We start from the raw sequence: 11,563 nt of genomic DNA on the forward strand, positions 1-11,563 counted from the left end.
GCCGAGCCACTCAAACTTAGTCCACTATAGATAAGAAAATGAACTGCTAATGTAATAGCCCAATTTCGATATTTTAAAATTCAGCCTAAAACAATAGACATCACTACGAGGCTCCGGGGAATAAACCCCACAAACTCTATAGTTTGGTCCCCGGAGCCTCGTCCTGAGGTCTATTGTTTTAGGCTGAATTTTAATATATCGAAATTGGGCTATTATCGGCGATGGGAATGACACACAAATTCACTTACCCGTTTCCTTTCCGACTTTGAAGTCTTTTCCTTTTCGTATTCTGGGAGTTTTGATTTACGCTCCTGGTTTTCTGGACTCTGAGGAGAAAACGCAAAAACAAAGTTTGGTACGTTTTTTCAGTAGCTATTCGAAAACATGATGTGAACATATAACTTAGTGTGTCTCTTTCAAGTAAGAATGTGTGTTACCCTGAACTAACCTTAAATGAGTCGGAATCACCAGCTAACCGGGCTGGAGAGTTTTCCTAAAAAGAACCATTCAAATGTTTCAAAGTGGATCAATGCATTTAAGCCCAAATTCTTGAAAGCGGGCATCTTCTAAATTAATTCTGAGCAAAGAGGTATCAAGGCATCATCAAGACATCCCAGCACTATGTCCCTAAGAGTGATTTTCTCCTGGTAATTCTAATACATAATCAAGCAAATAGAAAACGTGAACTGAAGAAATTTATCATCACAGAAACTCAGTTGTCCTGATATTAGAACAAATTCTCCCCACAAATAGTAAAAGAAATGATTGGAGTCCAGTATAGAGAATTTATTTGTTAATACTTTCTAGTTCTTGTGATATTCTGTAATGGACAACAGTGACCGGGAACTGTTCGACACTAAACAAATGATTTGACAAGTAAAGAACATAGTGACAGAATAAACTTTCCTTCAAGTGCCCACTAAAAAGTAATGTACCGATGTTTATAATAAGGAGGCAGCGTGGCCGAGTGGTTAGAGCGCCGGACTTGAAATCCGGTGGTCCCGGGTTCAAGTCCCGTTCTGACCACTATCTGGATTTGTTATCGGTCGTCCGGAGTGTTGCCGAGGTGAGAATCACATATTGCCGAGTCTAACAACAGAACTTCAAATGGTCCAAATGTCACTACAAATTATCTAAAGTATCACACGAAAAATGTCCACACTCGTTCGTAAACCACGTTTTCTAAAAAGTCACAAGTTGAGCAGGTAACCAGGCCTTTTCTTTCCGTAACCTGGCCTTTACTCTGCCCCAGTTCATCGCGGTAAGTCCGCGACACTCCCCCAGGAGAAAGTTCCGATTTCCGAGGAAAGGAGATTCTGCATCAGTTGCCTTGCTTGGGTAGCTGCTGCTCGGGTGGGATGCATAGTGGTGGAGGAAATTTCTGACGTTTTAGTTTCTTCAGTTGGCAGTCGACCAGAGAGAATCCAACCAAGATGAGATCCAAGCAAGTACAGTCCAGGTCTCACTTTCTTCCTTTCTGGCAAACCAAATACTTATATCATTCCAATCAGCAATTCCACACTTGATACCTCTATTCATTTGGGAGAGTGTTAGCAAGTTCATGTCCCCTTACAAGGGGTCAACTCAGAATTGACAGTGACCTCTGAATCATCCAGTAATCTTTGAACTACTTTGCTTGAATTTCATTTCTCTCCATTCTTTAATTTCAAACCAAGTTCAACCAGTGTAGTTTTAAGTTCCTTGGGCTTCGTGGAGCCAAACGTAAACAGTTAGATCAGATGCTGGGCCATTAAGTTTACTAAATCCTCATATGTAGTCCGCCACAATGTGGCTTCCGAGGTTCACAGTATCTGTCAGTGCAGTCTGCAAAGTACTTGTCGCAGAACGAACTCAGTTTCCAAAAAAACCTTCTTGAAGACGTGTGATTTTTAACTCTGCAGTGGAAAATGTTTGCTAACCTTGCATTCTTTCAGTAAATGATTTGGCTTTAAACAGATGAAACAATTTCCTTTGATTTTTGCCTTTCTTGACTCAACAGTTGGATACGTTTTACACTGGTCACTCCAGTGATCCTTTTTTGGCAGTAAAAACAGCCTAATGTTTGACCTTTAGTGGAAGATACTGCATTTCCAGAAAGTAAGGCCCCAGTAGTTGTACCTCCAGGCCATTTCGCAAACAGTGATTTCTGTTCTGAGACTTCACTTTAGTATCTTGGTCTTCAGGACTATAAATCAATGGAGTTTGACGCTCACCAACCTCTTGAGCACAAACATAACGTTTGAAAGCTTTTCGGATGCTTTCCACCGTCCATTTCTCCTCTATATCTTTGTACTCTTCCATACGGGACACAACTTCTTTGGCAGCTTTGATTTAATCAGAAAAAAAAATGTGGCTGTTCCACATTCTCACCAAGGGTTTAAGAGAACGAAGATGCTCTCAATCGTGTCATAGGTTTCACGGAGTTTAGCAGTGAAAGGGAAGAGAAGAAGATCCATCAACGTGAGTAGTGAGCATCCATCCTGAGATCTGTCTCCCAAATCTCTCATGAAGTAAATTTATTGCCACTCATAGTTGGAGTTAGTAAGCTCCAGCCCAGAGATAACTGCACTTGCAGCCCCTCCAACAACTCAAATAGTTGAATTTTCCACAGTTGAAATTTGATTTTTGTGAATGGAGGCACAAAGATCCCAAAACCTGCCACTTCAGACACTCCATATTATTAGTTTGGGAAGTAATGGGAGGTGATGAGTAATTGAGTGCAAATTGTTTTCCATCAAGACGTTTTTTTCCATTTCTGCTTTCATCTTAAGTTCTGTATCGTAGCCGCTCTTTAAGCTCCATTTCCTGCTCAGTTTGAACCAACTTTCTCTTAGCCTCCAATTCCACTTCCAATTTCTTTAGTTCATGTTCACGCTGTTTGTCTATTTCACTCTGCTCAACATTTCCAATTCCAGTTTCATCTTTTCCATTTGAATCTCTTTCTCTGTTATTTTGCCATTGAAGATCCTTCTCCTGTTGAAGTTTTCCATTTGAAGTTCTCTTTGATGAGCCTTTCCTTCTCTCTTCCCTCCTTTTCAGTTTCTGCTGTTTTCGTTTGGCAATATTAATCAGAAGTGTTTTAAGATCGCAAATAGCTTCGTCTCCATCAAGCGCGAGAACACTGAAGTCTTCCATCTCACTTTCCAGTCGCTGGCTTTTAGCTTCGTCCTCTTTGCATGCCTCTTGTAGCTGTTCCAGTAAATTTTATAAGTTTCAATTTCCTCATTGAGGAGTAATTGGTTGTTTGTACTCGGTTTCTCAGAGAAAATTGTTGAAGAAGTTCAACCTGTTGATTCGATCCTTCAGTCGCTTCTTCGTCGGGCCCACGCTGACGATACATCCACCATTTCCACGTTTGAAAGGTTTTATAACCTCGCTCTGCTACCACATTTGCCGAGGTGAGAATAAATGCCGAGTCTAACAACAGAACTCAAATGTCCAAATGTCACTACATAAAGTTCACACGAAATTCCACACTCGCGTAACCACGTTCTAAAAAGTCACAAGTTAGCAGGTACGGCCTTTTCTTTCCGTACCTGGCCTACCTGCCCCAGTCATCGCGGTAAGTCCGCGACACGGAGTTCAAATCCTCGGTGTTGTAAATAGCCAACTGGTCTGCCTCCTGCAGTTTTTGACCATTAATGTTTATTTAATGGATTATATTTGTTTCATATACACGGCCCCACAAGCTTCTAGCTTTAAACACAAACCGTGTATAAATAAAGTTGCTTTACCTTTTTTTTATAAGCAGTTGCCAACGACTATTACATGTAATGTCAAAAGGTTTTTTTTTTGGCTCTTCCCGCCAGATTTACTTATCATTACTTGACCTTCTATACTTGTCGTATTATAGACTTCATTAGTAACATTTGATGAGGGACAAACCTGCGAGGAAGGTGACGAGATGCCTTCAAGTCTCCGACGTTTCGCCTCTGAAACAAAACACGACACAGTCAGTAGTCTATACACCTCATATCATGTGTAGTTTGTCGTTTTCCGTTTATAACTGTTTACAGCACCAAACCCATGCAACCTACAACAAATGAATCGATTTTGAGGCAAACGAAATAATTTGAGCCGAAAAAATACATTCACCGACACGCACACTGCCCCTATTGCTGTTTTCGGGCTACAGTAAAAACCCGCATATAAGAACACCTATTTTGGCGGTCAGGCTGATTTGGTCTTTAAGGGTTTCGAAATCAGCCTGAGTGGTGCAGTTCAATAAGGAACTACTAGGCACATGATGATCATGCCCTTTTGATTGGTACTGTATGTGGGGGGCTTGGGGTTGGTGTTGTCTGGTGATGTGCATGGTATCAGGCCGGTGCAATCCACTTGTTTATACGCGGGTTTTTACTGTACTACAAAAATGTGATCTGTTATTTATTTATTTGTGCGTTTGTGATGTAGCCTGCGTTGCAGACGTTGTAGCCTGTTCGTCTGCAACGCCGGCTATTGTAATGTGGCCTGTTTAAACAGGTTGTCCCTTCCAAAAAAAGGAAAGATATTCAAGGGCTAGCAGTGTTGGAAACCAGATTCTTGGGTCTCGTCAGTATAGCTTAAAGCTAAGACTGTCATAGCCTCTTCGCAGCCGTTATATGGGACGTCACGCAATGCAGCCGTTGGTGGGGAGCGAGCGTTGCGTGACGAGTCCAAACAACAGCTGCGAAGAGACTAAGACTGTTATGGCTAAGAACAAAATTGAACATTAACGAAGAATGAATCAGTAAAAATACCTTTTTCATATTCCCCATCACGCGGTGACTCAGAAACTGCTGGCGAGGAATGTTTACTCTTGCTCCCAGACCTTTCTCTATCCTTGTCCTTGAGCCGTTCTTTCACTTTATCTTTCCCTTCTTTTTCTTTACTCTTACTTCGTTCCTTTTCTTTGTCTTTTGATTTCTGTTCTTTTTTCTCAGATTTTTCTCCTTTCACCTTTTCCTTGGGTTTGTCATTCTGTTCCTTATCAATTTGTTTATCTTTATCTTTTTCTTTCTCCTTTACCTTTTGTTTGCTGAAAATAAGGTGTAAAAATGCATATTTGAACAAACATTTATTTTCAAAAACTTCTTACAAAATTTCAATATGTAAGAACGTTTCACATGTCCCCTTTTGAAAATGTGCTAGTTATTTATCTATGTACAAGTTTATAATTTGATTTATTCTTCTTTAAAGATCGTTAATTGTTCAAGTAAACTTAAAGGCTGTTATTTCTACAAGCATTGTGTCTGGTCTCTTAGATGTCCGTCAAAGGCCGAACAAGAGTTTCAATGCTATCTTCTTCATCTTCCAAAACTATGGAAGCTATGACGCAGTACTCTAACACGCTTATAATAATAATAAATAAATAAATAAATAAATTACCTTTATTTAGACACGGTAAGGATTAAAGCTTTAAGCTTGTGGGGCCGTGTATTCCCGATCAAATTGGAATTTAGAACTGTTGGTTTTTGTGGAGGGTGGAAAACCGGAGAACCCGGAGAAAAACCCTCGGAGCAAGAACAAGAACAACAAACTCAACCCACATATGACACCGGCCAGAATCGAACACGGGCCACATTGGTGGGAGGTGAGCGCTCTCACCACTGCACCATCCCTGCTCCCCTGTTTGCTGTCATTATTACCAAGTACCAGATCCCATGTTCTCACTCACCTGGATTCAGCCTTTTTGCTGGTGGACACGTCATTTCCGTTTGTGTTTCCTTCTGATTTCACATTAGTTGGAGTTCTTGTACCTTTGGAGCTCGCATTCGACGCAGCAGATTTTGACACTTGCTGACTGGAGCTACCGCTTGTAGTGCTAGATCTTAGATTAAACAAAGAACAGGTTATGATTTTCAGCGCGAGGACATAGCGAAACAAGATGAAATTGTCTGTGTAATATACCTTTGCAAAAGTTAGCACTAGAGAGGAGAGCATACGGTTCACAAAATTTGCAAGGGGAAAAAACTAAAAAAAAACTAAAGTATAAGAAACAGACTATAAAGCAGCTTTGATTTATTAATGCATAAGCGTCCTACAAAGTTTTATAAGTTTTTAACGCCTTCAGTTTTTGGCTTGAAAGTAGGGGATATTACAACATTGACAAAGTTATTTGTTGTTAACTGAGTTTGCAGAATACAACATCTTGTTTTCAAAATGTAACATTTTGTTTTGTTCTCGTGCCATAGAGTTTGTTACAAGTTGCGTTGCAAGATATAGAAAGAACTGCCGGAATACGCCAGATGCAGAAAATTATTTTCGAGCATTGAACTGTATTTTCTCAAAAGCATATCTTACTTGTTACTGGTTGTGTTCCTGCCTGGCGAGTCAGCGGGTCCTGACCGGGACGACTGACCGCTTGGGGTACTGGTGCCTGACGGTTTTGTACTGGATGAGCCTGCACTTAATTTACCAGCGGATTTTTCCTGAGATGAAGGCGTGGTCTCGGTTTTTGTCTTACTAGGACTGCGCAAGAAAATTGCAATCAAAAAAGTCAGTTAACATTAATTGACGAGGACCAACGGAACAATATTGTGTAGGCTAAAAAGCAAAATCTCCTTCAATATTATTTTTTATGCGTGATGCTTTGTTTCTTTGTTTGTTTGCTTGCTTGCTTGTTTCTTTGTTAATTTGTGTATTTGTTTGTTATCTTGCTTGCCTGCTCATTTGTTCGTTCGTTCGTTAATTTCCAGTATTGTTAATTACCTAGAAGATTTCGAACTCTCTTGTTCTTTCTTGATATTCACTGTAACAAAGGAAACAACGTGTTAAAGGATTTACGACAGGAATGGTGCATCTCGAAAAAACAATTTCCTAAACTTCCTAATTTGTCGTTCATAATCTGTCTCAATCATCTCCAGTCTTAAAGGGGCAATATCATGGCGATTTTGATGTACTTTCACCAAAACAGAGCTAAAATTATCCCTCAATAGCTTCACTCATTCACAAGATGTACCTAGAACACCAAGGTGAAGATATTACGTGAATATTTCAAAGGAGAGCAAACTGTATTTATTTTTTTACGATTTATCCATGACACATGGACAGAGTTTGAAACGTCTGCCAGACGGTTTGAATTTTTGATTGAAGTCTCATGCCTGTATAACTCATGATAACACCTCTTTTGCTACTTTAGTGGACTGGAATAGTAAGGTTTCCATTTATATAAATATTTCTTTTGACTTCGGAGTGATTTTTCGTGATACTGCCCCTTTAATCATTCTTGTTTTATTTTGGCTTATTTTCTGCCTCTTAGGTGTTTTCTTATCTGAGTAAATTGAATTTTTAAGGTTTCCTTTTATTTTAAGGTAACATTTTACATCGCAAATCCGACTTACACATCATGACATGCATCGCGCAATTATCAGATCGTTTTGGTTTTGGATCGGCGAGCAGATATAGAATTTAACACTCACATTAGACAACTTAAGCAAAATCATCATAAATCTAACCTGTTGCCTTGGGTTTCACATCCGAATCACTTTTTACACTTTCTAAAAGACAAAGAACAGAAATTGGCGTTAATTATCTTTTAACGGCGCATAATTACTCTGACTGAATGTAATTTAAGTACTCAGCATACTTACTTGTCGTGTCCGAGTTCACTGCAGGGTTAGCCGGAGTTTCCTGGAGGAATAATGAGATAATCATGAAAAAAAAATCAGCTTATCTCTGAACACTTGCCTATTTAGCATTTTAGCTTCACGCGCGTTTTTGTGCATTGGATTGCCATTTTCACAGTCTATCAATTGGCAATTTATTAAATCCTCAGCTCATAGTCAAGTAACAAGGAAAGGAAATTGAAGGACCTGTTCAGCTAATGAAACATATTTTGACCAAGAACCAATTTTCCCATGAAATTTATAGAAAATGTGAGAAACAGATAGGAGGATTTAAACGCTGATAAAGTGGTCTCCTGAACTGAAGCCCTGGGCTTTCAACAGGCCCTCTCTTTCCTCTCGGCTTTTTTCGCTTCAACCCTTTCCCCACTGGGGAGTTTGTTATAGGCAACCCAAACTACAACACATAGGTTTACAGCAAAATCTTTGCATTTTCTGTGAAAACTCACCGTTTTTTCTTGCTTGACGGCTACAGATTCAGTTTGACTTGATGATGGGGTGGCTGCTGCAGGGGGCTGAAAATTCAATACAAGTCTCACGTTTAAGAATGGTCAAAGCAATAAAAAGTAATTTAAATACTGACAGAAAGAACAAAGGCGCCAGATACACTGTTTGTTAGGCAACCTTTTCCCTGTAGATGAGTTTGGTTGTCCAAGCAGAATTGATACAAAGAATGTGAATTAAAAATTATACTATGCATGATTTAAAAAAAATACACAAATGTTTTAAGTCATTAGAAAAAGGAAACATACGAGTTACACAGTAAGGGCGATTCAAGGCTATGTTTTGTTTGTTTGAGAAGGGTATTCATCAGATGCTGTACAGCATAGCAATGGATAGAGTTTGAAAGAGCAAAATTAATCTTGATACGATTTAGAAGTCATAAGAATCAGAAAGATACAAGCTAATGAGATAGCTCGAGACAGAATAATAATCAACAGATTTCTAAATCTTGTTCGTTCAGATTTCCGCCACAGTTTTTACCTTCTCTTTGTGATGAAACTCGCCTTCTAGAACCATTTCTCGCTTCTTTACCTTCAAACGACCAGCATACCTGGAATTCAAAATAAAACAATCAAATATCTGCTCTACGAAATTTCCTACAAAATTAGAATCAGCCGTAAGAACAAGTTATAAAATTGACCCTTTATAAAAATTCTCTTTTCTTACCCTACAGCTAGAGTGTAAATGTCTTGTCTTTTCTCCTTCTCCTCTTCACAAATTTTATCAATTCTTCTTTCCAAAGCTTGACCGAGGTTTAAAACTTTAGGATAAAACGGTGAAATCTACGAAAAAGAGAAAACCGACCAACAAAAGAACCAGTGAAAAATTTTAGACTTGACTTTTCATATAGCTTGAGACATACCTTTGTTAACACCATGATCGTGTTTCGAATTTGAGTATAATCCTTTGATTCTAAACACACTACAAGGGCCTAAGGAAAAGAAAAAGCAGAAAGCAAGATACATATTAGTAAACAGTGTAATTAAATGTTTTCTTCAGTGCGTGCGGCTAACTTACAAACAAAACTGCCACAGAAATATGTTTCGTTCAAGGCATGAGTGCAATTCAGATTCAAACCAAGAATTTCAAAAGTCCGACCCGCTTGAAGGGTTTCCAATTCTTATGAGCCAATGAGAATCATTCCACTATAAGTAGTAAGGATACGCTATGCACGTTGCATAATAGCCTCTCTAACAAATTTCGCGGGCTCAATCAATGCTCGAAGACCCAAACGTGACAAAAAATCTTTTGACTTACAAAACTTTAAAGTGCATACGAAGTAAAAAATAATTGCTGCTTATTTTGAAGGCTTTTCAAAATAAAGAAAAATGGTGTTTTTCGTTTTGAAATATCTTTTTTTGTTTTTTTTTTTTTTTTTTAAAAGTGTTTAGTTTTAGAGATATTTACGCTTTTGTATTATGCAAAACTGTTAAGTGTCAATGACTCAATTCTAAGAGAACACAGTGATGAGTACCTTGGTGAGCTTGTACTGCCACTTGTGACAAACATGTCTGTAATTCTCGTAGTCTAAGTGGTCCGCTTTATCGTTGTTAGTAGCTCTTAAAACTGTCACAAATCCCGGGTAGCTGCCGCATTCCTGTCAAATATCAAAACGAAAAAAAACATTTATTACAATTAAATTTATATTCCTCACAAGTAATCAAGTCCCTCTCATCAAAAGCAGCATGCTGTTACGTACCTTCTCGTAGGTCTTCTTATCAGCGTGCCATCGCATCACAATTTCAAGCATTGAACATAAAAACCGACCTACAAGAGAGTATTAGCAAACAAATTACCCATTAATTAAGTCCCCAAGGTCAACGTTTCAATTCTCCTTACTGATCGCCATAATATTCTTTTAATGTTAGTTGTGAGAATTTAGTGTTACATAAAGACAATATCCTCTAGTTGATGATTTTCTCTTTTTTCAACACTTGTCTCCTTGACATTGTATTGACTTTGTAAGGAGAAACTCAATGTTGATTCACAGAACTTACCATATCTACTGGCTTCGTTTTCTGTACAGCTTGCTACAGTGTATGAAATGTCTGAAAACACCTACGTTAGAGATAAAAAATGCATTGAAAATTGCTCTCCGTGAAAGTCAACACAAATCTATTACAGTGGAACCTCGATTTAACGAACCTCTGTATAACGAAGTCCTCGGTTTAACGAACGATATTCTTCAGCCCGTCCAAAGTTACAGTAAAATGTATGGAACAGGACCTCGATATAACGAAATCCTCGTTATAACGAAATCCTCGATATAACGAAATCCTCGTTATAACGAAATCCTCGTTATAACGAACACAATCCGGAAGCCCAAAGTTGAAACGTAAAATGTATCTCGATATAACGAATTTCAGTCAACACGTGACAAAATATGAATGCGAATCAGACCAACAAGGATGAAAATCCTTTAATCCTCTAACAAGGAAACAAGTTCAAATACATATGTCCAAATCTATGGGCATATAGTATGCATTATAAATGTTTTTTTCAGAAATCGATAATATCCGGCAATGCTGTGTACGTAGTGCAACGTAACAGCGTTACAAACTGATTAACTTTTCCTCGATATAACGAACATTTTGGTTGTTTTTCCGCGAATCCGTTATATCGAGGAATTTCGATATAACGAACCCTCGATATAATGAACAAATTTAATTAGTCCCTTGGCACTTCGTTAAATCGAGGTTCCACTGTAAAACTGATAAGTTAACAGGACTTGAAATGCAACATTTGATCTGACTTACTCTGTCGAAGCAAAGTAGCGTTGAAAAGTTTGGTGTTTTGAGGTTGTGCAGCATGTGAACAAACTTGGCACAATACACGGCATCACTTGCAGTGAACACACATCTTGGGAACATACAGAGCTGAAGAAATTGCGTGATCGTCTCACTCTTTGTCGCTTCTAAAAGACAACAAATGAAAATTACATTAAAAAGGTCTACTGATGACTTATGAAAAAAGCAATTGTGCCAAGCGAGGGAAAACGTACAACCTGTGCCTAGCGCAGGAAAAGTGCATATACCGAGCCATGTTAGATGTTACTCTTGTCTCTGATTGGCTGAAAACAAACCATAACGTTGCACTACTTTTTCAACCAATAAGAGAGTTTGGCAAATACAATACTCAAGAAAACCCATAAATTTTTTTAATCTTCTTCTTCCCTAGCCTGCGAGAGCAGACGCATTTCCGGCCGTCGCTTATGCGTCTGCTCTCGCAGGCTACTTCTTCCCCAGAAACGTCAAAATTATTTAAGCATTTGATGATATCTTAAGTAAAATTTGCGGGTGTCAGTTTAAAGTTTAAACTAACTTGCTGGAAGCCAGGAGTCTCTTTCGTGTTTTAGTGAAGCCATTACTCGCTGGTTGTGTTCTTCTTGTTGTTTGAACTCTTCTTTTAATTTTTCAACTAAAAGGGAACATCTTTCTTTCTCCTTCTTTCTCTTG

The 11,563-nt window shown here is 38.6% G+C and overlaps 1 protein-coding gene across 1 annotated transcript in view; it reads right to left on the reverse strand.

Moving 5' to 3' along the window:
• The window catches only part of LOC144654679 (THO complex subunit 2-like), a 33,479-nt gene that overhangs the window by 2,933 nt on the left and 18,983 nt on the right, over positions 1-11,563 (reverse strand). The window contains exons 26-43 of the mRNA XM_078514884.1: positions 11,430-11,563; positions 10,865-11,022; positions 10,106-10,166; positions 9,808-9,875; positions 9,583-9,705; positions 8,971-9,039; positions 8,775-8,890; positions 8,589-8,658; positions 8,054-8,119; positions 7,572-7,611; positions 7,437-7,478; positions 6,691-6,730; positions 6,283-6,450; positions 5,657-5,809; positions 4,740-5,017; positions 3,886-3,932; positions 449-493; positions 249-326 (exon numbers count right to left, since the gene is read on the reverse strand). The exon at positions 11,430-11,563 is cut by the window's right edge and continues 8 nt beyond it. Coding sequence (XP_078371010.1) covers positions 249-326; positions 449-493; positions 3,886-3,932; positions 4,740-5,017; positions 5,657-5,809; positions 6,283-6,450; positions 6,691-6,730; positions 7,437-7,478; positions 7,572-7,611; positions 8,054-8,119; positions 8,589-8,658; positions 8,775-8,890; positions 8,971-9,039; positions 9,583-9,705; positions 9,808-9,875; positions 10,106-10,166; positions 10,865-11,022; positions 11,430-11,563 — 1,756 coding nt within the window. The remainder of the gene's footprint in view (positions 1-248; positions 327-448; positions 494-3,885; positions 3,933-4,739; positions 5,018-5,656; positions 5,810-6,282; positions 6,451-6,690; positions 6,731-7,436; positions 7,479-7,571; positions 7,612-8,053; positions 8,120-8,588; positions 8,659-8,774; positions 8,891-8,970; positions 9,040-9,582; positions 9,706-9,807; positions 9,876-10,105; positions 10,167-10,864; positions 11,023-11,429) is intronic.

Source organism: Oculina patagonica, chromosome 5 (assembly GCF_052425735.1).
Source record: "Oculina patagonica isolate OP01 chromosome 5, crgOcupat, whole genome shotgun sequence".
In the NCBI taxonomy this organism is placed as follows: Eukaryota; Metazoa; Cnidaria; class Anthozoa; order Scleractinia; family Oculinidae; genus Oculina; species Oculina patagonica.